General features: G+C 49.1%; 2 protein-coding genes across 5 annotated transcripts in view; one reads left to right on the top strand and one right to left on the bottom strand.

Annotated features, from left to right (window-relative positions):
- The window catches only part of WNT5B (Wnt family member 5B), an 87,508-nt gene extending 78,998 nt beyond the window's left edge, over nt 1–8,510 (top strand). Inside the window, exons 4-5 of the mRNA XM_083180938.1 lie at nt 440–732; nt 6,394–8,510. Of these exons, the coding sequence (XP_083037064.1) occupies nt 440–732; nt 6,394–6,852 (752 nt within the window). The 3' untranslated portion in view covers nt 6,853–8,510. The remainder of the gene's footprint in view (nt 1–439; nt 733–6,393) is intronic.
- Nucleotides 8,511–16,669: 8,159 nt separating this feature from the next.
- The window catches only part of ADIPOR2 (adiponectin receptor 2), a 54,269-nt gene continuing 44,518 nt past the window's right edge, over nt 16,670–26,420 (bottom strand). For all 4 annotated transcript variants that reach the window (XM_083180936.1, XM_083180933.1, XM_083180934.1 and 1 more), the window contains exons 5-8: nt 22,352–22,538; nt 21,457–21,644; nt 20,095–20,288; nt 16,670–18,545 (exon numbers count right to left, since the gene is read on the bottom strand). In XM_083180936.1, the coding sequence (XP_083037062.1) occupies nt 18,417–18,545; nt 20,095–20,288; nt 21,457–21,644; nt 22,352–22,538 (698 nt within the window). In that variant the 3' untranslated portion in view covers nt 16,670–18,416. The remainder of the gene's footprint in view (nt 18,546–20,094; nt 20,289–21,456; nt 21,645–22,351; nt 22,539–26,420) is intronic.

Here is a 26,420-nt window from a genome sequence, read left to right as displayed (position 1 = left end):
TAATTAGCCTACCAGTATATCTTTTTGGATTGTGGGAGGAAACCGGAGCACCCTGAGGAAACCCACACAAGCACAGGGAGAATATACAAACCCCACACAGTTGGGGCTGTGGTGGGAATGGAACCCATGACCTCAGCGCTGTGAGGCAGTAATAGTGATAACTACACTGTGTTAGAACCACGGGCACACACTAGGATCACTGTGGTCAGCAGCCGGTGACCCCAGCACTATATTCGGGTGTATACATATACAGAGGGGGTAAATGTCAGACATGCTGCACCCTGACCGGACGAGGACCCAAACCTCAGCGTTACACCACAGTGCAGATAATCGCCCCCCAAGGAGTTGTAAATCCATTGATGTTATATGCGCACTCCTGTCCCTATCTGTGTGCGCCTCTCCGGTCCTGATGTTCCGTTCTCCTCCTTCTCCTCCGCAGGAAGCAGAGAAGCGGCCTTCACCTACGCCATCAGCGCTGCAGGAGTGGTAAACGCCATCAGCCGCGCCTGCCGCGAGGGCGAGCTGTCCACTTGTGGCTGCAGCCGGACGCCTCGCCCCAAGGATCTACCCCGGGACTGGCTGTGGGGGGGCTGCGGTGACAACGTGGAGTACGGTTACCGGTTCGCCAAGGAGTTTGTGGACGCACGAGAGAGAGAGAAAAACTACCCGAAAGGGTCGGAGGATCAGGCGCGGGCACTGATGAACCTGCAGAACAATGAGGCGGGCCGCCGGGTGAGTAATGTGCAATGTCCGCCGGGGGTTATTGCCTCTGTTACAGGGGTTATGGTATAATATGGTGCTGACCTATAGGCGCCGACATAGACTCACAAATCGGATATTTTACTTCTCCACTTCTTTACTGCCTAATGCCAGTGGCTTCAGTATGCAAATGAGCGAGTCGTGATTTTCAGTGCAGCATATGTCTGGGTTCTCCTATCGGGTATGGGTCATATGTGGGGTACACACCAGGACGACCCGCTCACGGTGCACATCTGCACTATATAAGACACTGTGACGGAATCTGCTGCGCTATATAAGACGCTGTAACGGAATCTGCTGCGCTATATAAGACGCTGTAACGGAATCTGCTACGCTATATAAGACGCTGTAACGGAATCTGCTGTGCTATATAAGACGCTGTAACGGAATCTGCTGCGCTATATAAAACACTGTAACGGAATCTGCAGCGCTATATAAAACACTGTAACGGAATCTGCAGCGCTATATAAGACACTGTGACGGAATCTGCTGCGCTATATAAGACGCTGTAACGGAATCTGCTGCGCTATATAAGACGCTGTAACGGAATCTGCTGCACTATATAAGATGCTGTAACGGAATCTGCTGCGCTATATAAGACACTGTAACGGAATCTGCTGCGCTATATAAGACACTGTAACGGAATCAGCTGCGCTATATAAGACACTGTAACGGAATCTGCTGCGCTATATTAGACGCTGTAACGGAATCTGCTGCGCTATATAAGACGCTGTAACGGAATCTGCTGCGCTATATAAGACACTGTAATGGAATCTGCTGCGCTATGTAAGACGCTGTAACGGAATCTGCTGCGCTATGTAAGACCCTGTAACGGGATCTGCTGCGCTATATAAGACACTGTAACGGAATCTGCTGCGCTATAGAAGACGCTGTAACAGAATCTGCTGCGCTATATAAGACATTGTAACGGAATCTGCTGCGCTATATAAGACGCTGTAACGGAATCTGCTGCGCTATATAATACACTAACGGAATCTGCTGCGCTATATAAGACATTGTAACGGAATCTGCTGCGCTATATAAGACGCTGTAACGGAATCTGCTGCGCTATATAAGACACTGTAACGGTATCTGCTGCGCTATATAAGACGCTATAGATAAATAAATACACGCACATATATGATGTTTCCCCCACTAGGTAGGTAGGTGGTGGGCTTCAGCTGTTAGCCGACTTTACACTAACGTTGTGAAGGAATTTCCTGAGCAAATGCAGCTGTCAGACCAGTACATCAGCCTCAGCCCCGCAGTGTACAGAGAGATTACATGGTCTGCCTGGACCATATTCCTGTATCACTGACATAAATATAACACGCCAGTGTTACAATGGGAGTACAGCTGGTAGCGCCTGTTTCATCGGTGCTGACATAAGAGGAAAGAAAAGTTTCTTTAAAATCAGTATAAAAAAAAATTGAATAGACAAGCGCTGGTGTCCGGTGAGACTGACCGCTGTGCGGGGCTCTTACACTGCGGCGCTGCGCAAAGTCTCCGAACAATACAACGTAAGACGAGTAAAGTGTTACTTTCTTGTTACATTCATGACGGGTCATGTAGGCAGCACAAATGCAGAAACCAGATTTTCTGTAATAATGTCCCTTTAAGTACCTGGGTGTCATTGCCACCAAATGTTGTGTAACTATGTCAGGAATCTCAGCTCCTTGGGAAGTGTCAGGACCTCTCCGGAAGGTCATCGCCCCCCCACACAGTCCCGACTGGCCATAAAGCGGGTTCCAGCTCATAAAGAGTCTCACCTAAGGGCCGGCGCCCCCACTCTGCCTGCAATCAGGGGGCTGTAAAGCTGCTTCTCGCACTTCCCGCACAGCACAGACCTCCCCTCCCAGGGCAGATGATTGTGGGCTGTTTATTCTCACCCTCCCAGCTCTTGGCTTTATGGCCGGCATTTCTTTGTTTATGTCTTGTACTCCTTGTTCTAGCACTTCCTCTCCTTTCAGCTGCCCCCCTCCCCCTGCCATTAACTCCGGACCCCCACTCACTTAACTTACCCCTGTTTGTCCTACCTGGGATCCTTTATGACCTCTTCTGTGTTTGACTTTCAGAGACTTCTAAGGGTCTCGCTGACATTTCCCGTGACAGCCGCAGTCGTTTTGTTCCACGAGTTTGTCGTCAAATGGGTTTAATTTTACATCCTGGTCGTATATTCCGTGGGTGCGGTGCGAGTGGCCGTGGATTTGTACGCCACGTGAAATAATTTGCTGCTTTATTAGGTACATAATTATACTATTTATGACCAGTTACTTATATAGCGCATACATATTCCACAGCGCTGTACAGAGAATATTATTACCAGTTATTATATAGCGCACACATATTCCACAGCGCCGTACAGAGACTATTATTACTAGTTATTATATAGCGCACACATATTCCGCAGCGCTGTACAGAGACTATTATTACCAGTTATTATATAGCGCACACATATTCCGCAGTGCTGTACAGAGACTATTATTACCAATTATTTTATAGCGCACACATATTCCACAGCGCTGTACAGAGACTATTATTACCAATTATTATATAGCGCACACATATACCGCAGCGATGTACAGAGAATATTATTACCAGTTATTATATAGCGCACACATATTCCACAGCGCCGTACAGAGACTATTATTACTAGTTATTATATAGCGCACACATATTCCGCAGCGCTGTACAGAGACTATTATTACCAGTTATTATATAGCGCACACATATTCCGCAGCGCTGTACAGAGACTATTATTACCAGTTATTATATAGCGCACACATATTCCACAGCGCTGTACAGAGAATATTATTACCAGTTATTATATAGCGCACACATATTCCGCAGCGCTGTACAGAGAATATTATTACCAGTTATTATATAGCGCACACATATTCCGCAGCGCAGTACAGAGACTATTATTACCAGTTATTATATAGCGCACACATATTCCACATCGCTGTACAGGGAATATTATTACCAGTTATTATATAGCGCACACATATTCCACAGCGCTGTACAGAGAATATTATTACCAGTTATTATATAGCGCACACATATTCCGCAGCGCTGTACAGAGACTATTATTACCAGTTATTATATAGCGCACACATATTCCACATCGCTGTACAGGGAATATTATTACCAGTTATTATATAGCGCACACATATTCCGCAGCGCTGTACAGAGATTATTATTACCAGTTATTATATAGCGCACACATATTCCACAGCGATGTACAGAGACTATTATTACCAGTTATTATATAGCGCACACATATTCCGCTGCGCTGTACAGAGAATATTATTACTAGTTATTATATAGCGCACACATATTCCGCAGCGCTGTACAGAGAATATTATTACCAGTTATTATATAGCGCACACATATTCCGCAGCGCTGTACAGAGACTATTATTACCAGTTATTATATAGCGCACACATATTCCGCATCGCTGTACAGAGACTATTATTACCAGTTATTTATATAGCGCACACATATTCTGCAGCGCTGTACAGAGACTGTTATTATATAGCGCACACATATTCCGCAGCGCTGTACAGACAATATTATTACCAGTTATTATATAGCGCACACATATTCCGCAGCGCTGTACAGAGACTATTATTACCAGTTATTATATAGCGCACACATATTCCGCAGCGCTGTACAGAGACTATTATTACCAGTTATAAAATAGCGCACACATATCCCGCAGCGCTGTACAGAGATTATTATTACCAGTTATTTATATAGCGCACACATATTCCGCAGCGCTGTACAGAGATTATTATTACCAGTTATTTATATAGCGCACACATATTCCGCAGCGCTGTACAGAGAATATTATTACCAGTTATTATATAGTGCACACATATTCTGCAGCGCTGTACAGAGAATATTATTACCAGTTATTATATAGCGCACACATATTCTGCAGTGCTGTACAGAGATATTATTACCAGTTATTATATAGCGCACACATATTCCGCAGCGCTGTACAGAGAATATTATTACCAGTTATTATATAGAGCACACATATTCCGCAGCGCTGTACAGAGAATATTATTACCAGTTATTATATAGAGCACACATATTCCGCAGCGCTGTACAGAGATTATTATTACCAGTTATTATATAGCGCACACATTCCGCAGCGCTGTACAGAGAATATTATTACCAGTTATTATATAGCGCACACACATTCCGCAGCGCTGTACAGAGACTATTATTACCAGTTATTATATAGCGCACACATATTCCGCAGCGCTGTACAGAGAATAATTAAACATTCACATCAGTCCCTGCCCCAATGGAGCTTACAATCTATATTCCCTACCACATGTACATGCACACACAGACATTCTAGGGTTAATATTGTTGGAAGCCAATTGACCAACCAGGTTATTTTTGGATTGTCGGAAGGAAACCCACGCAAGTACAGGGAGAATATACAAACTCCACACAGGGCCATGGTGGGAATGAAACCGATGTCCTCAGTGCTGTGAGGCGGTACTGCTGACCATTACACCATAATACACGGCCTGGGATTTGTGGCGTCCGTCTCCGATTGGCTGCTCTATGTACATACTAAGTGCCCTGCTAGACACCTGTGATAACTGCGTACAGCCCCGGCGACTGGGCTCCGTCCCGCTGTCAGCTGCTGTTATACACACACACACTGCAGACTGACCCCAGGCTGGACTCTGCGTCCCCTCCTGATCTGAGACCCCCTGCAGGAGCCCTAATTGCTGAGCTTCTACATGAGGAAGTCAATCCTTTAATATGGAAATTCCTACAGGAGTCTCTTTGAACAGACTCTAAAAATCCGCATTTCCTTTTTTCCCTTCTACAAATATTCTGCATTGTTCTACGTTCTGTAGAATACACAGCGACGTCTTACCTGGTGCCGGTATTATTATCGTGTTCCCTTGTCCTGGAGGTCATGTATCAAGCGTAACACTAGCGGGCGGGTACTGAGCTGGGAGCAAGGCACAAAAGTCACTTCATACCTCTGTAAAACTGTGCTGCGCTGCAGGGGGCAGATGTGCAGAGAGATTAGACGTGAGGGGGCTCAGATCTAAATACAGCATTTGTGGGCTACATGCAAAAGCAGCCAGTATTTACTGTGCATGCAATCATAATTAATGTATTTGGCTCCCCTTGTATTGCAACATGATTTGTCCAGGTGCAAACCAAATCCGAATCGGCCCCCGGTGCTGTGGTTTTGCAGTGGTGCATCTGGATGGTCCGTCCTGCACACACCGCCAAGAAGGATTGTGGGCTCCCACAAGTGCAACAGATGTTTCCCAACTTGTATCAGTATAACTGGATCCTTACCACGTACATATAGCACCATCTGCAGGCTGTAACCTGACACTGCACATCGTCAGTTGCATATTATTATTATTTTATTTAATAACTACAAGCGTCTGTTTTAGTGCAGGGTGGTCAATAAGCGGCAAACTGCCTGCTGTTGAACTACACATCCCAGCATGCCCTGATAGCAAATTATGGCAGAGCATGCTGTGATGTGTAGTTATATAACAGCTGGAGGGCTGCTTATTGGTTTAGTATCAGTCTATAGACAAACCCCCCTTCTAACACCATTTTCCTCTGCTTCTCTCCTAGGCGGTGTACAAATTGGCCGACGTGGCCTGCAAGTGTCACGGGGTGTCCGGTTCCTGCAGCCTGAAGACTTGCTGGCTGCAACTGGCCGACTTCCGCAAAGTGGGCGAGTACCTGAAGGAGAAGTACGACAGCGCAGCGGCCATGCGGCTCAACCGCCGCAGTAAGCTGGAGCAGGTGAACCAGCGGTTTAACGCGCCCACCGCGGAGGACCTGGTGTACCTGGACATCAGCCCAGACTACTGTTTGCGCAATGAGACCACGGGGTCCCTGGGAACGCAGGGTCGGCTCTGCAACAAAACCTCGGAGGGCATGGACGGATGCGAGCTGATGTGCTGCGGGCGCGGTTACGACCAGTTCAAGACGGTGCAGGTCGAGCGCTGCCACTGCAAATTCCACTGGTGCTGCTTTGTCAAGTGCAAAAAATGTACGGAAATTGTGGACCAGTTTGTGTGCAAGTAAGACGGCTTCTCCCAGAGTCCTCTGCTCCCCTTTTGCTGCTTCTTATCCACCCCTTCACAGTGCACCCAACGCCACCATCTTCCCTACAGCACGAAGGAGGGAAGCAAAAACAAAATATATATGTATAGGATATAAAATTAAATATATATATATTTGTAGATATATATTTTTATATGTGTATAAAGGAAAGGAACGCCAAGAAGGGGCAGGAATTAGCAGGGATCAGCAGCACGTGGCTGGGTGGGCGTCTTAGTCATTTAAGTCAGCCTCACCGTCCGCCACTAGCAACTATGGAGAACATCAGGCTGGCAGAGGGAGGCGTGAGGGCGGCCATGTTTAAATTTCTGCCAGCACGTGTGGATCAGATTACAGGGCGGGAGGATTCCCGCCAGGGCTGTGTTGCTGGGACTGAAAGACTTTGAGAAGCCGCAGCGGAACTTTGCTCACTGGACTGATTGGTCTACAGGATTTCCTCCCTGAGAACACTAACCTGACGCGGAAGGCGCGACAGACTGTTGCACTGTATGGCGCATCCGCAAACACAACTGGCAACTCTGCATCAACGCCGAGTATACCTGTGTTACAGCAGAAAGATTAGCCAGCGGGGCTGCTTGTACCAGCAAGGGGGAGCTCTTATTGGGGGGCTGGTCACTGTTTATTGGCCTACTCTTTCGGAAGTCTCTTCCGCCCCCCCTTTGGTGCGGAGGTCCACGTGAAAGCAGACCCTGGACCCCCCGTACCGGTACCGAGATCACAAGCACACCTCCTGGCCGCAGAACGTTTGGCAATCCCCCTCCTGCAATCAGGTTACAGTGCGCATCCCACCAAAGCACTTATGGGGTGCACCGAACACCCATAACTCACATGTTATGTTATTCTGTACAGTGACCCCCATCTCTCTCTCTTTGTATATACAATCATTAAGAGAAATGAATCGTAATATATTTTGTAGTCTCATCTCAAACGAAAATAATCCCAAACACTGCAGTGTGCCCTAGTAGGAAATATATATAAAAAACACCAGGTAGAATTTCCATAGCTGTGTGACCTATATGACCGGTAATAAAGAGGCTTAGAAAATGCTGATTTCGGTTAAGAAATTGCGCCACCTAGTGTGCAACAGATGTAACTGACAGAGGCCTACGTCCATCTCCGAGCACAATTCTGAAGATTAACAGGGATCAGACTGCAGCACCCTCTATTCTGCAGAGAAAATATTTGGAGGTGCACATTGTTAACCTCTTCACTGCTGGACCGGACACAAACAGATTTGTTTGAGGGTCCTGCCCAACAGTTAAGGGGTTAAGAATTTCACGTGACAATTTGCAATTATTTTGTAATTTTCCAGGTTTATTTATTTTCGGAAGTTTTTTTTGTTATATGTATTTTTTTCTTTCCTAATTTTATTTGGGTAAGGCGGATGAATTGTGACATAAGCAGTGCAGCAGCGAGCGTGTAAATATTTCGGTGCCTCCTACCTCCAGCCTCCTCTGGGGCGTATCAGATCCCCACCGGGATATCAGGAGGGTGGGGGGAAAACCTTGGTTCTGTATAGATCATCTCTTTGCTTTTGTACGTTTGAGAAAAAAACTGTATCCTAAAAATGTTACCACAAAAAAAAAAAAAAAGACGACCCCAAGGTTTTGTGTTGTTGTGTTATTATGTGTGTGCTGGTGATTGCCGTGCTTGTGATTGTTGTGCTGCTGTGTGCGCTGGCGATTGTTGTGGTGTTGTGCGCGCTGGAGATTGTTGTGGTGTTGTGCGCGCTGGCGATTGTTGTGCTGCTGTGTGCGCTGGTGATTGTTGTGGTGCTGTGGGCGCTGGTGATTGTTGTGCTGCTGTGTGCGCTGGTGATTGTTGTGCTGCTGTGTGCGCGCTGGTGATTGTTGTGCTGCTGTGTGCGCTGGTGATTGTTGTGGTGCTGTGCGCGCTGGTGATTGTTGTGCTGCTGTGTGCGCTGGTGATTGTTGTGTGCGCTGGTGATTGTTGTGGTGCTGTGGGCGCTGGTGATTGTTGTGCTGCTGTGTGCGCTGGCGATTGTTGTGGTGCTGTGTGCACTGGTGTTGTGGTGCTGTGGGCGCTGGTGATTGTTGTGGTGCTGTGTGCGCTGGTGATTGTTGTGGTGCTGTGGGCGCTGGTGATTGTTGTGCTGCTGTGTGCGCTGGTGATTGTTGTGCTGCTGTGTGCGCGCTGGTGATTGTTGTGCTGCTGTGTGCGCTGGTGATTGTTGTGGTGCTGTGCGCGCTGGTGATTGTTGTGCTGCTGTGTGCGCTGGTGATTGTTGTGTGCGCTGGTGATTGTTGTGGTGCTGTGGGCGCTGGTGATTGTTGTGCTGCTGTGTGCGCTGGCGATTGTTGTGGTGCTGTGTGCGCTGGTGATTGTTGTGGTGCTGTGGGCGCTGGTGATTGTTGTGGTGCTGTGTGCGCTGGTGATTGTTGTGCTGCTGTGTGTGCTGGTGATTGTTGTGCTGCTGTGTGCGCTGGTGATTGTTGTGTGCGCTGGTGATTGTTGTGCTGCTGTGTGCGATGGTGATTGTTGTGCTGCTGTGTGCGATGGTGATTGTTGTGTGCGATGGTGATTGTTGTGGTGCTGTGGGCGCTGGCGATTGTTGTGCTGCTGTGTGCGCTGGCGATTGTTGTGGTGCTGTGGGCGCTGGTGATTGTTGTGGTGCTGTGTGCGCTGGTGATTGTTGTGCTGCTGTGTGCGCTGGTAATTGTTGTGCTGCTGTGTGCGCTGGTGATTGTTGTGTGCGCTGGTGAGTGCTGTGCTGCTGTGTGCGCTGGTGATTGTTGTGTGCGCTGGTGATTGTTGTGCTGCTGTGGGCGCTGGCGATTGTTGTGGTGCTGTGTGCGCTGGTGATTGTTGTGTGCGCTGGTGATTGTTGTGCTGCTGTGTGCGCTGGTGATTGTTGTGTGCGCTGGTGATTGTTGTGGTGCTGTGGGCGCTGGTGATTGTTGTGGTGCTGTGGGCGCTGGTGATTGTTGTGTGCGCTGGTGATTGTTGTGGTGCTGTGGGCGCTGGTGATTGTTGTGGTGCTGTGGGCGCTGGTGATTGTTGTGGTGCTGTGGGCGCTGGTGATTGTTGTGTGCGCTGGTGATTGTTGTGGTGCTGTGTGCGCTGGTGATTGTTGTGGTGCTGTGTGCGCTGGTGATTGTTGTGGTGCTGTGGGCGCTGGTGATTGTTGTGGTGCTGTGTGCACTGGTGTTGTGGTGCTGTGGGCGCTGGTGATTGTTGTGGTGCTGTGTGCGCTGGTGATTGTTGTGGTGCTGTGGGCGCTGGTGATTGTTGTGCTGCTGTGTGCGCTGGTGATTGTTGTGCTGCTGTGTGCGCGCTGGTGATTGTTGTGGTGCTGTGTGCGCTGGTGATTGTTGTGGTGCTGTGCGCGCTGGTGATTGTTGTGCTGCTGTGTGCGCTGGTGATTGTTGTGTGCGCTGGTGATTGTTGTGGTGCTGTGGGCGCTGGTGATTGTTGTGCTGCTGTGTGCGCTGGCGATTGTTGTGGTGCTGTGTGCGCTGGTGATTGTTGTGGTGCTGTGGGCGCTGGTGATTGTTGTGGTGCTGTGTGCGCTGGTGATTGTTGTGCTGCTGTGTGTGCTGGTGATTGTTGTGCTGCTGTGTGCGCTGGTGATTGTTGTGTGCGCTGGTGATTGTTGTGCTGCTGTGTGCGATGGTGATTGTTGTGCTGCTGTGTGCGATGGTGATTGTTGTGTGCGATGGTGATTGTTGTGGTGCTGTGGGCGCTGGCGATTGTTGTGCTGCTGTGTGCGCTGGCGATTGTTGTGGTGCTGTGGGCGCTGGTGATTGTTGTGGTGCTGTGTGCGCTGGTGATTGTTGTGCTGCTGTGTGCGCTGGTAATTGTTGTGCTGCTGTGTGCGCTGGTGATTGTTGTGTGCGCTGGTGAGTGCTGTGCTGCTGTGTGCGCTGGTGATTGTTGTGTGCGCTGGTGATTGTTGTGCTGCTGTGGGCGCTGGCGATTGTTGTGGTGCTGTGTGCGCTGGTGATTGTTGTGTGCGCTGGTGATTGTTGTGCTGCTGTGTGCGCTGGTGATTGTTGTGTGCGCTGGTGATTGTTGTGGTGCTGTGGGCGCTGGTGATTGTTGTGGTGCTGTGGGCGCTGGTGATTGTTGTGTGCGCTGGTGATTGTTGTGGTGCTGTGGGCGCTGGTGATTGTTGTGGTGCTGTGGGCGCTGGTGATTGTTGTGGTGCTGTGGGCGCTGGTGATTGTTGTGTGCGCTGGTGATTGTTGTGGTGCTGTGTGCGCTGGTGATTGTTGTGGTGCTGTGGGCGCTGGTGATTGTTGTGGTGCTGTGGGCGCTGGTGATTGTTGTGGTGCTGTGGGCGCTGGTGATTGTTGTGTGCGCTGGTGATTGTTGTGGTGCTGTGGGCGCTGGTGATTGTTGTGGTGCTGTGGGCGCTGGTGATTGTTGTGTGCGCTGGTGATTGTTGTGGTGCTGTGTGCGCTGGTGATTGTTGTGGTGCTGTGGGCGCTGGTGATTGTTGTGGTGCTGTGGGCGCTGGTGATTGTTGTGTGCGCTGGTGATTGTTGTGTGCGCTGGTGATTGTTGTGGTGCTGTGGGCGCTGGTGATTGTTGTGGTGCTGTGGGCGCTGGTGATTGTTGTGCTGCTGTGTGCGCTGGCGATTGTTGTGGTGCTGTGTGCGCTGGTGATCGTTGTGCTGCTGTGTGCGCTGGTGATTGTTGTGTGCGCTGGTGATTGTTGTGCTGCTGTGGGTGCTGGCGAATGTTGTGGTGCTGTGGGCGCTGGTGATTGTTGTGGTGCTGTGGGCGCTGGCGAATGTTGTGGTGCTGTGTGCGCTTGTGATTGTTGTGCACTGGTGATTGTTACGGTATTATATGCACGCTGGTTAATGCTGCGTAACTGGCGTCACACCTGCTCTCGCTGTCGGCGGCACACTGCTTACCATTCATTAATAACGGTAAAAGTTCCTTTCTATAAAGGCATATGTATCAAAGGTTGAAGAGAGATTTATTTATTTATTTAAAGGCCATGTCTAATTTGACACGCACAATGTTGACGCATGATAATGCCGACATGAGTTTCCCATGGTTATAACAGGCGTTTTCATAATGACTTTGGATTTTGGCTGTGGACGTTGAGGTTAGTGGATCAGCTCCAGTGAATTCCAGGGTGTGTGGATTTCCACATGGGTCCACAGCAGGCCTGGCCATCCCAGCTGCTGTAAAACTACAGGTCCCTGCATGAACTACCAGTTTTACCATAAGGGAATGCTAACACTGTCACAAGGCATGCTGGGATGTGTAGTTTCACAACAGCTGCATGGCCAGGCCTGGTCTACAGGAAAGTTTCACAATCCCCATAACTGGAAGGGACATTATAGAGCGTTGCTGCCACCTAGTGGTGAGCCATACAGATTGCAGGTATGAGCTGAGAGATGAATGGGAATTTGGCCTGTCTGGCGCAGTTATTCCTGGCTGCACAGAGGGGCTCACGTACTGGGCCAGGCCATAGGTGCAGCACACATCGGCCTAGGACCGGCGGGTGAGGGAGAATATGTAAATAATTAGATTTACTTCTGAAAATTAAAGGGGGCCACCAGCTGTAATGGGGATGTTATATCCACCCCTACTGTAGATTCCAATACTCGGGGACCTGTGCTACCGGTAATACCAAGTGACTGGTGATCTCGTCAGACAAATCTAGTGGGTTATTTTGTTCCTAGTAGATGAGGACGGATCAGTGATCGGGGCTGATTATGTAGCAGCATATGATTGTCATATAGCCCCCCTCCCAAATGACCCCATGGCTGTGACATCACACACGCCTTTGGAACTGCCAGGTAGTGTCACTGATAGGCCACACGGTGCTGCGCACATCTCAGGACGCCATATTGCCAAAATACATGAATACAACAAATAACTGCGGCACGTTCCACATTAGAAATATCCGGAAAGCGGTGAGAGGCTGAACACGTACAGCATAGAGCAGGATTCCCAACACAAGGCCACTGAACAGTCCAGCTATTAAGAATATCCACGGCTGATTTAGCTTCCTGTGCTCAAACGGACTGAGGTACTAATTACATCACCTGCGCTAAATAGGGAAAGTGTGAAATCCTGAACTGCTGGGACGTCTCGGGAACCACGGAGTAGGGGACATTTCTTATTCCGCCTCTGAAACATTACGGAGGTTTCGCCAGTGGGTTTAGATCGACACGTGAAAAGAGTTGACACAGGATAAAGGTCAACAGTCTGTACAAGCATTAGGTCAACAATGGGACGGTCGACATTAGTGTTTTTCACTTTTTTTGTTTTTTCAATAACAAGTGTTTTTCACTTTTTTTGTTTTTTCAATAACAAGCGGTATTTCATACCCCACCTCTTTTTAAAAAAAAAAAAAGTGAAAAACATGTCGACCTTTTGACTACCTTCCCATTGTTGACCGAATGCTTGTGTCGACCTTCCACCCTATTTCATGTGTCAACCTATCGTATGTTGCAGAGACAAGTGTTTGTGGAGAAACTCAGCGCAATTAATTAAGCAGGGTGCAGCTATACAAACATAAGTAGGTACACCACCTTCCAAAATGTAGGTTCCAAAAAGCAAGGTTTGTTTGAATTTTAGCGCAACCCCATTAAAAAGATGTTTATACACAATAAATATTTGTAGTTGATTTATTGTGACAAAATATATGACCAGTAAAACAACAGATATTTCCAGAATTTCCAATAGTAGATTTCAATATTCTTTGGTCACACCAAGCACATTCAAAATGAAGACTTCAAAGTGCAAAGTGCAAGTGCGCTGTGATCGGCAGTCTGTATCCAGTAAGCTGCAACGCGTTTCGGAGAACTAAGTCTCCTTTTTCAAGCTGTGTGTGGATACCCTATGTCTGGGACCAGGCATAACGCCTTGCATCTTACTGGATACAGACTGCCTATCACAGCACACTTGCACTTTGAAGTCTTCATTTTGAATGTGCTTGGTGCGACCAAAGAATATTGAAATCTACCATTGGAAATATCTGTTTTATCTTTACTTTTACTTGTCATATATTTTGTCACAATAAATCAACTACAAATATTTATTGCGTATAAACATCTTTTTAAGGGGGTTGCGCTGAAATTCAAACAAAACTTGCTTTTTGGAACCTATTGTATGTTGATTTTCATACTCTCAGCACTATGACCCATCCCGGCCTGATGCACCAGAGCAGCCGACATGGGTCAGTGTAATCAGAGCACGTCCTATCTACCCCCATCCCTCCATAGGGATCAGTCATGGTAACCAGCCCCATCCCTCCATAGGGATCAGTCATGGTAACCAGCCCCATCCCTCCATAGGGATCAGTCATGGTAAGCAGCCCCATCCCTCCATAGAGATCAGTCACAATAACATATAGGATCCAGTGTAAGAGGCCTGTGTGCACTGTAGCCTCATATCTGCCTCTCACAAGGACTCGGATTGCAGCAATACACTGATTGATGGAGGCAGCAGTCACATGTGCCTCAGTAGAGACATACAACATAGGAACAGTGGAGAATTCGGCCCCTCTAGACCAGTGGTTCCCAGCCACAGTAAACAAGGACCCCTAACAGTTCAGGTTTTCCAGGTCACCCGGTTGGTGCGCTGTGTATCACCAACTGTGATATGAAAAGTCCACAAGTGACTTGGAAAATGGGAACTGGATTTGGTGACCACTGCTCTAGACCTTTATTCCGGATCTGTGTAGTCACCAAGGCATATTCTTATCACTGGTCCCTGTGTGACTTTGCCACAATCACTTCTGCTACACTGACCCCTTGAGACACCCGCTGTCAGCACCTACCGCCTAGTGGGTAAAAAACAAACATTGGTCGCACAGTGGAATGTTCCAGCAGCCCAGTGGCAGGTTGTAAAAAGGTAGATATCACGATGTCCAAGGATGAGGCTCTTTCCTGAGTTCTAGGGAATATTGAAGCTTGGGGGGGAGGTGGCGTTCCTCCAAAGTTCTGATTACCACAGCAGTTTTGTGGGGTCACATTTAATTTTGAGGAGAGGGAAAAAAAGAGAAAACCTATACCATTGGGATCTGATTGGCTGGAGCATGATGAGTACGCACATGTTTTAGCAATCCTCTGGGAAATGGGCCACATTAGCTTTTGCACCTAGTACATTGCAGGCAGACGTGCACCACATGTAACCATGATAGGTGCAATTGTGCGCATTTACTTCACGTTACAGCTATCCAGCAATTTGTGCGAGTGAGCAAATCCAATCAGAGGATGTGACGCAAAAACATAGCGGACAGCTAGTGCCGCACCCCCCATCGGTCACACAGCCAGCCAATGGTGTCGGAGCTTGGTCCTGGTAGCCGGATCTGTGCCACAAAGGAATCTCAACAACACGTCGCCTCATCTGGTGGGTCTGTCACCTGGGCCACCCCAAAAGGACAGAAGATCTGACAGCATGGAGAAGCGGCTCTTGTCTATTCTTACAGCGGGAGGAACATTCAGTGGTGGAAAAAAGTTAAATAACAAAACAAAAATCTTGTGAATTATATCTCCCGCCCCACCAGCCCGTCAGACAGTCAGTCCCACCCGCCAGTCAGTCAGTCCCGCCCCACCAGTCAGTCCCATCACGTAAACAAATCAGCAATTTCTCAGCAAGAACAGAATCCAGAACACTTTTGAATTGTTATTTTATTGAACAGAAAGTGAATAATACAGCGAGAAATGAGACGTAAACCCCAAAACCGCTACTCACCCCTGAATGTGCTTTGCTGCGTCTCACAGGAAACCAGATCAATAGTAACAGGTATGAGAATATTAACAAGGCCACTATTTACTAATGGTAGAAGCAGGGATTGGAGAGGTGACCGGCTACGGAAAACAAGGACGCATTGGGCTGGCTGAGGACCGTCAGGTGCCCTCCCCCCTCCTACATGAGAACTGAGGCAGTAAGGTGACCAGAGAGCTGTAAGGAGGAGATCTCCTATTAGGTGAGCGCAGCAATACCCCTACCTGCCAGAGGGGGGCAGCAACAGCTCACATTACACCTGTCTGATCATGGAGTCGCTGCGGAACAGTTTAAAGGGAAACTAATTATTTTATTTATTACCAGTTTCTTATATAGCGCACACATATTCTGCAGCGCCGTACAGAGTATAGTTGAACATGCACATCAGTCCCTGCCCCAGTGGAGCTTACACTCTATATTCCCTACCACATGTACACGCACACACATTCACTCTGGTGACAATTTTGCTGGGAGCCAATTAGCCTACCAGTATATTTTGGATTGAGGGAGGAAACCGGAGTACCCGGAGGAAACCCACTCAAGCACAGGGAGAACATACAAACTCCGCACAGGGCCAGTTTAGAGAATCTTTGTATTTTTGATACATGCCGATTAGACAAAAATCAAACTATATAAAAAGTGCGTTTCAGCGAACATTATAGAGATTACGTATTAAGAGAAAAGTATCAATTTAAGACTACAGGAGACCTGTAATACGCAATGGAGGCCACGTAATGTGTAAAGAGGACATCTGTGGGTGTATCAGCAGCCGGCAAATCATTACCAGTATTGACTACTATTATGGGTAGATCTACAATGAAATGGAAGCGGCGAGGGGCCATTACAGATAACATGCAGACAGCCAACCTCTCCATTCCTGCAAACCCCAACACAATCCACCAGCTGGTCCGTGATGAGACCCCCCCCAGCGTAGGAGGATCTTCCCTCTCTGGAGAACACACGTTCCCACCAATGCTGACAGACATAAGGAATTCTCTGAGATTACAATCTTGCTGTAAGGTTAAGACAGAGGCATGGGGTACAGGGGGGGGGGGGGGGGGGGGCTACAGGGTGTATAAAACATGGCGGTAGAGTACCCCAAAGTGCTTAGTGCAGCCACAAGCGTTTTCCTTGGGTAACGCGTTAACACCCCTCTCTGCTTCTTGTGGCAAAACGATAAACTACCTGATAAGGGGCTGGCAAACCCCCCATCATTATTAACCCATCCTTGCAATAACGGAGCCCGCCCCACCCCCCCTTGCTCTCCAGCGTTCAGTGCTTGTTGCCAATAGCGTTCACATTATACTCTGGCACCTGGGTATCACCATACTGCTGCTAACTCCATTATACAGGCATTCTTCACCAAAAAGGGGGGTTTCAAACCAAGAGAACCCCAAAATATTTCCTTCCATTTAACGGATACTTGTGACTGGAACCCTGGATTGGCCACTATCTGCCGACCGCCACCCTACTAGTTCCTGAGCCTGTTTTAGGGACGTTTCCTTGGGGAATTTCCCAACTTAGCACCCAAGTGTACGGGTAGGGTGCAAAGCTTGGAATTAATAAGTTAAAACCACTACATCAGTCCTGCTAATGTCAGTGTCTGAGCGATGGCGTTCCCTACATCGTGTTCGCTACGTGATAGGGGCCCGTCTGCTATCCAGTGATGCGGGGCTTATTCTCATGTACAGCCCAGACCTTGCGCCACCAATACGGCTACTTTCGTTCGAGATCCAGCAGATCTGTATATACCACAAGTACCACGTCTCTGTGCAGAGGGCCAGAACGGTGGCTGATAAACTCCCCACTGGTCCGGAGCTTGCTCATCTCACCCCAAAACGCCATAGCAGGACAGCAGAATCTTGGCGCACAGGGACTAACGCTTTCCAGCTGCTGCAATACACTTGTACTTCCGCCGGCTCAGTCCGCAATTCCGCGCCGAGTCTCTTTCCACTTACGTCCAGCTTTTGAAATACGCAAAAAAGGTGCCAGTTTGTCAGCAGCTCAGTTACGGCGCCAAGTTCTGTGCAATCATTAACCGAAGGAAGAGCCTTCCACCTCTGCATCCAACGCCCGCTGGCGCCAGGCTGCGCTATTATCCGGCACAGTCCTAGCACCCACGGGTCTGTCAGTGCGACATCCTGCTCCATATGTGTGCAAAACATGTCCGTGAACAGTGAATGGTACAGGATATCTTCGTATAGAATTCATATCTTTGTCGTATATTACACCCCCCCCCACAAATAAAAAAAAAAAAAAAAAGTCTAGAAATTTTGTTTTAAACAGAAAATTAGAAAGTTTTTTTTATTTACAAGAAATTCACCGACCGTTCCGCACACGTTTTCCCAGAAGTCAAGAGGACAACGCAGCCACCATAGAAACAGAAATCGTGAATCTTACCAGGTGTTACAGGAAAATAATAATAATTATCGTTACAAGACCCCTTGCTCCAGAAGATTTATAAAAATAAATAGCGGATTCTCAGAAGAGACCTGCAGGAGTCTCTCCCTCTATGGGAAGCTCGAGCAGAGAGTATCATTTAAACCATGTCAGTGCCGGAGAGACCGTAACTCCCACCCCCCCCTCCAAATCCGAAAGGGTAAAAGATATGCGACCCACTCCCCAGGAATAAATTAAACTTCATACACTTGGTATTGAATCTTTGAGGTAAGATTGTTAGGTTCCACAGTCCGTCTGCTGCAGTCTCCCCTCACACAGTGGGCGAGGAAGGACCGTCCGTCCTTCCTACACCACCTTGTGCAGAAGTCCTTCTAGGACCGTGCGGCGCTCCCTCCATGGAGGAGGGACTTCTACAGCACCTCCTGAGCAGCGCAGCCGCCGCCCACCGTGAAGCGGAACTCCTGGAGGTTGGAGACGCCGTGGAAGTGAACGAAGGCTCCGGCCACGACAAAGATGTGGAACAGCTGGTGGGAATGGAACTGCAGAGGAACGAGAGGGAGAGAGTGTGTTAGCGGTAATCTGCCCAGAATTGTACGTATCTCATACAACAGGGAGGCAAAAGTGTCCAGTCAGCTCAACATACATCTGTAACAGGTGTCGCCTAACCATAGGACAATTGGGGGGTAACATTGTGACCCTTTATACGAGGGTATTAGTGCCACTTCCTAACAAGGTGTCAGCTTTAGCAGCCCAAAGAGTACATGAACACACTGACATGACCACCGAGTCACACACACTAACCGGCTACACTGATTGGATGGGGATGTCAGTGTGAGGGCAGGAGTCTGACACTTAAGGTGCCCATACACTAGTAAGATTTATCTTCAGATCTGGCTGGTTGGAACAAAAACATGGTTATGGATGAGTGACAGTTTGTCAGTTTTCCATCATTTCCAAGCAAATGGTCAACTGTCATTTGCCCTCATCCATAACCATGTTTTTGTTCCAACCAGACAGATCTGCAGATAAATCTGCTTGTGTATGGCCTTTATTCAGATCTGATCACAGTACAAATTAGTTTGGAAAATGGGTAAAAACATGTGCGCTGCAGGTGGGGCAGATGTAACATATGCAGAGAGAATTAGATTTGTGAGAGTTATTTTGTTTCTGTGCAGGATAAATACTGGCTGCATTATTTTTACAGCTTCAGTTTCAACGCACCCCACCCAAATGTAACTCTGCACCTGTTACATTTGCCCCACCTGCAGTGCACATGGTTGACCATTTTCCAAACCAATTTGTACTGAGCTGATATCAGAATAAGGGCCTAATGCTGGGTACACACCAGGACGATATGGCCCAAAATGAGCCAATTTAGATACAATCTCGACCGATTGTATGCTGCAGGTAGGATCTCAGAAACGACCATTGTAGTGTGTGCGGATCGCGATCACATCGGACGCTTCTCCTGTGCCGGTCGGCGGCGCCGTCAGCTCGTGAGCGGGTCGTACGTTCCCGTGACGAGCCGCTCAAGAGCAGGATCGTCCTGGTGTGTCCCCAGCATTAAGGTGGCCATACATCAGAAAGACCATTGACACCTTGACAAAGGGGGTCGCACCCTGAAACGTCGGTTGTTGTGATGGGTCAATACACGGAATTTTTTTTCTAAAAAAGACCTACGAGTGCCGCTTTGTTTTGTTAACTATATATTTTTTTTGGAGGAGTCTAGGGTGGACCATTCCATGGAACGACCCCATTACATGCCTTAGGATTGTTTACAACCTAATAACATAATAAATCTGCCCAATGTATCTATAAAACTATACAAAGCGTACGCGCAGCCTGGTCTCGTTACAGACGCAAACTTCGCAGACCGTAACAGATCAGCAGCTGCAGAATCCGTACACGGACCAATCACCAGATTACGGATAAAGTGGTTCTAGCGCTACATCCCTCCTTTCTTCACATGGAATCCAGTAAGCGGAATGTTTAACTACAACTTCCAACACACAGCTTACCATCTGCCCCTAACACAACCCCCCCCCCCCCAGGTGTCCCCCGTTCCCACAGACTCCCCCCGGTACTTACCCAGATGTCACACTTCCCAGGGAAGAATCGTTCGGGGATGCGGGCAGCGTACAAGAGGGCGCCTGTGATGTAGAGTGTGGCCATGAGGAGCAGCCAGCCGATCTGACCCATGGTGGCAGCTTTCAGGAAGCCCTCAGCGATAATAAAGTGCAGGGTGGGGATGATCCCGCTGAGGCCCAGTCCTATAAATACACCTGCGGGAGGGGAAACAAAGCGGGTCAGTGATGGAAGCAGAGGCGGCTGCGCAGGCGGACACCAGCACCACCAACAGTCATCACTCAGACGTGTAGAATGTGATCAATGGGACAAGATATAGCAACTGCCCCCTGAAGTACATGGCATTTATAGGCCTGAAGCCTCTGGTAAGATCGCCGGCGTGCGGCTGTGTACACAACACGTCTCATGGTTACGTTGTGATCACTACGCCGTTATGTCAGCAGAAAGCCGACACGTCAGATTCCCGCTATTAATACATCTGTGAGCGATAACATTAGCACCGGTCACGGATACAGTATGGGACGTAGCCCGGCTCATTAGCCAGGTCACATCAGTCAGGGCGACAGATGTCAGCAGGGGTATTACAGGAGGAAGCAGGAGATTATAGCGCCCAGGCACCATCTGACAGCGGCTGGCATTCACTGTGACCTGATGGGGAGAGACCTGAGGACAGAGTCTGGCTGCTGCTGTGTGAGGGGGAATCACCACAAAGCCTATTACATACCATATATACACTCACATAACACAACAGCATATGGACACACACACAGCCCCGGCAGCACACTGGCTATTCACACAACACAACAGCATATGGCTACGCAGGACTCACCAGCTCTCACGCCGCGGTACTGGGGTGGGGGCCACATACATACACCCACAGCATATGCCTACCAGCTCTCATGCCGCGGTACTGGGGTGGGGGCCACATATATACATACACACAGAGCATATGGCTACGCAGGACTCACCAGCTCTCACGCCGCGGTACTGGGTTGGGGGCCACATACATAGACCCACAGCATATGCCTACCAGCTCTCACGCCGCGGTACTGGGGTGGGGGCCACATACATACACCCACAGCATATGCCTACCAGCTCTCACGCCGCGGTACTGGGGTGGGGGCCACATATATACATACACACAGAGCATACGGCTACGCAGGACTCACCAGCTCTCACGCCGCGGTACTGGGGTGGGGGCCACATACATACACCCACAGCATATGCCTACCAGCTCTCACGCCGCGGTACTGGGGTGGGGGCCACATACACAGAGCATACGGCTACGCAGGACTCACCAGCTCTCACGCCGCGGTACTGGGGTGGGGGCCACATACACAGAGCATACGGCTACGCAGGACTCACCAGCTCTCACGCCGCGGTACTGGGGAGTAGCGAATAGGTCCCACTGCGATACGACGATGGCGGCTATGCCCAGGACACAGACGATGATTAAGTAGATGAAACATGGCTGCGGGTTACAGTAGAAGGAGTAGTAGAGCCAGGGAACGAAGCTGCCCATGATGAGGAGGGCGATCCCGGAGTAGTCCAACCTTGTAGGAAGAGGAGGAGAGATGAGTGACGGGGGCGATGGTGGACGCAGGATGACGCAATAACCCCAGCTTTATAATGCTACATGGGATTCCCAGGCAATGACGCTGCAACCTGTATACTCCATATACGGGACCTGCCCTCGCCGTTACCCCGAGTCATGCCCCTGTATTATGGATACGTATTCTGCCGACATGGTGTTAACGGGGGTATGGGGCGCAATAAAGATCGCCATACATTGGGTCAACCGCTGAAGGTAGACAGGGCTAAGGGAGACCGTGTCGGAAGGTTGATACAAGCATTAGGTTGACAGTCAAAATGCCGACATGAGTGTTTCATGTTTTTTCATCCTGGTTGTCAACATGGACACCGTATAAGACTAGTGTACCAATGGGCTCGCCATGCTTCGGGCGCGGTGCCGCGCTACCTTGGGCACACTATTATATTCTCTTACCAGGCCGACCTAGTGACCAAACCCCGTCAGCGTCCTCTGCAGTTGGCAGATACTTTATTGCAGCGATGCAGATGTAGATGCAGATGTAGTTCGGCGGTGGATGCCGCTATTGTATCTACCTTATTATTGACATACAATTACTGTTTTTGGGGGTAAGTATATTAACGCTGTGGTGATGTCGCCACAAACCGGGACTATCACTAATGCGGAATGAATGAGAATGAGCCCCTGAACCCAGAGACTGGGGGTGCTTACTTGGAGAAGACGCGGGACACTCCCTCCGAGTGACAGTACACGGTGTGAAAGAGCCACGAGAAGGACAAGCAGAGAATGGCACCCAGAAAGAACATCCCGAACACCACCTTCTCCTGCACGGGGGCCACGAAGGCCATGTTGGGCCGGAACATGTAGAAGATGCCCAGGCACAGGAAGAAGACGCAGCCTGCAAGAAAATACACAGACACGTCTTATATAAGGAACAGTTACAGCAGCTAGAATGGAAATGTGTTACTGGGGGACGCGCCTCACCTACACAGACACGTCTTATATAAGGAAGTTACAGCAGCTGGAATGGAAATGCGTTACTGGGGGACGCGCCTCACCTACACGGACACGTCTTATATAGGGAACAGTTACAGCAGCTGGAATGGAAATGCGTTACTGGGGGACGCGCCTCACCTACACCGACACGTCTTATATAGGGAACAGTTACAGCAGCTGGAATGGAAATGTGTTACTGGGGGACGCGCCTCACCTACACGGACACGTCTTATATAGTGAACAGTTACAGCAGCTGGAATGGAAATGCGTTACTGGGGGACGCGCCTCACCTACACAGACACGCCTTATATAGGGAACAGTTACAGCAGCTGGAATGTAAATGCGTTACTGGGGGACGCGCCTCACCTACACGGACACGCCTTATATAGGGAACAGTTACAGCAGCTGGAATGGAAATGCGTTACCGGGGGACGCGCCTCACGTACACGTCTTATATAGGGAACAGTTACAGCAGCTGGAATGTAAATGTGTTACTGAGGGACGCGCCTCACCTACACAGACACATCTTATATAGGGAACAGTTACAGCAGCTGGAATGGAAATGTGTTACTGGGGGACGCGCCTCACCTACACAGACACGTCTTATATAGGGAACAGTTACAGCAGCTGGAATGGAAATGCGTTACTGGGGGACGCGCCTCACCTACACAGACACGCCTTATATAGGGAACAGTTACAGCAGCTGGAATGGAAATGCGTTACTGGGGGACGCGCCTCACCTACACAGACACGCCTTATATAGGGAACAGTTACAGCAGCTGGAATGTAAATGCGTTACTGGGGGACGCGCCTCACCTACACGGACACGCCTTATATAGGGAACAGTTACAGCAGCTGGAATGGAAATGTGTTACTGGGGGACGCGCCTCACGTACACGTCTTATATAGGGAACAGTTACAGCAGCTGGAATGTAAATGTGTTACTGGGGGACGCGCCTCACCTACACAGACACATCTTATATAGGGAACAGTTACAGCAGCTGGAATGGAAATGCGTTACTGGGGGACGCGCCTCACCTACACAGACACGTCTTATATAGGGAACAGTTACAGCAGCTGGAATGGAAATGCGTTACTGGGGGACGCGCCTCACCTACACGGACACGTCTTATATAGGGAACAGTTACAGCAGCTGGAATGTAAATGCGTTACTGGGGGACGTGCCTCACCTACACAGACACATCTTATATAGGGAACAGTTACAGCAGCTAGAATGGAAATGTGTTACTGGGGGACGCGCCTCACCTACACAGACACATCTTATATAGGGAACAGTTACAGCAGCCGGAATGGAAATGCGTTACTGGGGGACGCGCCTCACCTACACAGACACATCTTATATAGGGAACAGTTACAGCAGCTGGAATGGAAATGTGTTACTGGGGGACGCGCCTCACCTACACAGACACATCTTATATAGGGAACAGTTACAGCAGCCGGAATGGAAATGCGTTACTGGGGGACGTGCCTCACCTACACAGACACATCTTATATAGGGAACAGTTACAGCAGCTAGAATGGAAATGTGTTACCGGGGGACGCGCCTCACCTACACAGACACGTCTTATATAGGGAACAGTTACAGCAGCTAGAATGGAAATGTGTTACTGGGGGACGCGCCTCACCTACACAGACACATCTTATATAGGGAACAGTTACAGCAGCTGGAATGGAAATGTGTTACTGGGGGACGCGCCTCACGTACACGTCTTATATAGGGAACAGTTACAGCAGCCGGAATGGAAATGCGTTACTGGGGGACGCGCCTCACCTACACAGACACGTCTTATATAGGGAACAGTTACAGCAGCTGGAATGTAAATGCGTTACTGGGGGACGCGCCTCACCTACACGGACACATCTTATATAGGGAACAGTTACAGCAGCTGGAATGGAAATGCGTTACTGGGGGACGCGCCTCACCTACACGGACACGTCTTATATAGGGAACAGTTACAGCAGCTGGAATGGAAATGTGTTACCGGGGGACGCGCCTCACCTACACAGACACGTCTTACAGTTACAGCAGCCGGAATGGAAATGCGTTACTGGGGGACGCGCCTCACCTACACAGACACGTCTTATATAGGGAACAGTTACAGCAGCTGGAATGTAAATGCGTTACTGGGGGACGCGCCTCACCTACACGGACACATCTTATATAGGGAACAGTTACAGCAGCTGGAATGGAAATGTGTTACCGGGGGACGCGCCTCACCTACACGGACACGCCTTATATAGGGAACAGTTACAGCAGCTGGAATGTAAATGTGTTACTGGGGGACGCGCCTCACGTACACGGACACGTCTTATATAGGGAACAGTTACAGCAGCTGGAATGGAAATGTGTTACCGGGGGACGCGCCTCACCTACACAGACACATCTTATATAGGGAACAGTTACAGCAGCTGGAATGGAAATGTGTTACTGGGGGACGCGCCTCACCTACACAGACACGTCTTATATAGGGAACAGTTACAGCAGCTGGAATGGAAATGCGTTACTGGGGGACGCGCCTCACCTACACGGACACGTCTTATATAGGGAACAGTTACAGCAGCTGGAATGTAAATGCGTTACTGGGGGACGTGCCTCACCTACACAGACACATCTTATATAGGGAACAGTTACAGCAGCTAGAATGGAAATGCGTTACTGGGGGACGCGCCTCACCTACACAGACACATCTTATATAGGGAACAGTTACAGCAGCCGGAATGGAAATGCGTTACTGGGGGACGCGCCTCACCTACACAGACACATCTTATATAGGGAACAGTTACAGCAGCTGGAATGGAAATGTGTTACTGGGGGACGCGCCTCACCTACACAGACACATCTTATATAGGGAACAGTTACAGCAGCCGGAATGGAAATGCGTTACCGGGGGACGTGCCTCACCTACACAGACACATCTTATATAGGGAACAGTTACAGCAGCTAGAATGGAAATGTGTTACCGGGGGACGCGCCTCACCTACACAGACACGTCTTATATAGGGAACAGTTACAGCAGCTAGAATGGAAATGTGTTACTGGGGGACGCGCCTCACCTACACAGACACATCTTATATAGGGAACAGTTACAGCAGCTGGAATGGAAATGTGTTACTGGGGGACGCGCCTCACGTACACGTCTTATATAGGGAACAGTTACAGCAGCCGGAATGGAAATGCGTTACTGGGGGACGCGCCTCACCTACACAGACACGTCTTATATAGGGAACAGTTACAGCAGCTGGAATGTAAATGCGTTACTGGGGGACGCGCCTCACCTACACGGACACATCTTATATAGGGAACAGTTACAGCAGCTGGAATGGAAATGCGTTACTGGGGGACGCGCCTCACCTACACGGACACGCCTTATATAGGGAACAGTTACAGCAGCTGGAATGGAAATGTGTTACTGGGGGACGCGCCTCACGTACACGTCTTATATAGGGAACAGTTACAGCAGCTGGAATGGAAATGTGTTACTGGGGGACGCGCCTCACCTACACGGACACGCCTTATATAGGGAACAGTTACAGCAGCTGGAATGGAAATGTGTTACTGGGGGACGCGCCTCACCTACACGGACAAGTCTTATATAGGGAACAGTTACAGCAGCTGGAATGGAAATGCGTTACTGGGGGACGCGCCTCACCTACACGGACACGTCTTATATAGGGAACAGTTACAGCAGCTGGAATGGAAATGCGTTACTGGGGGACGCGCCTCACCTACACGGACACGTCTTATATAGGGAACAGTTACAGC

The sequence above is a fragment of the Crinia signifera genome, chromosome 4 (genome assembly GCF_055691185.1).
Source record: "Crinia signifera chromosome 4, ASM5569118v1, whole genome shotgun sequence".
NCBI classification, from domain to species: Eukaryota; Metazoa; Chordata; class Amphibia; order Anura; family Myobatrachidae; genus Crinia; species Crinia signifera.
The sequence above is the reverse complement of the archived record's forward strand: the minus strand, read 5'-3'. Positions and strand labels throughout refer to the sequence as shown.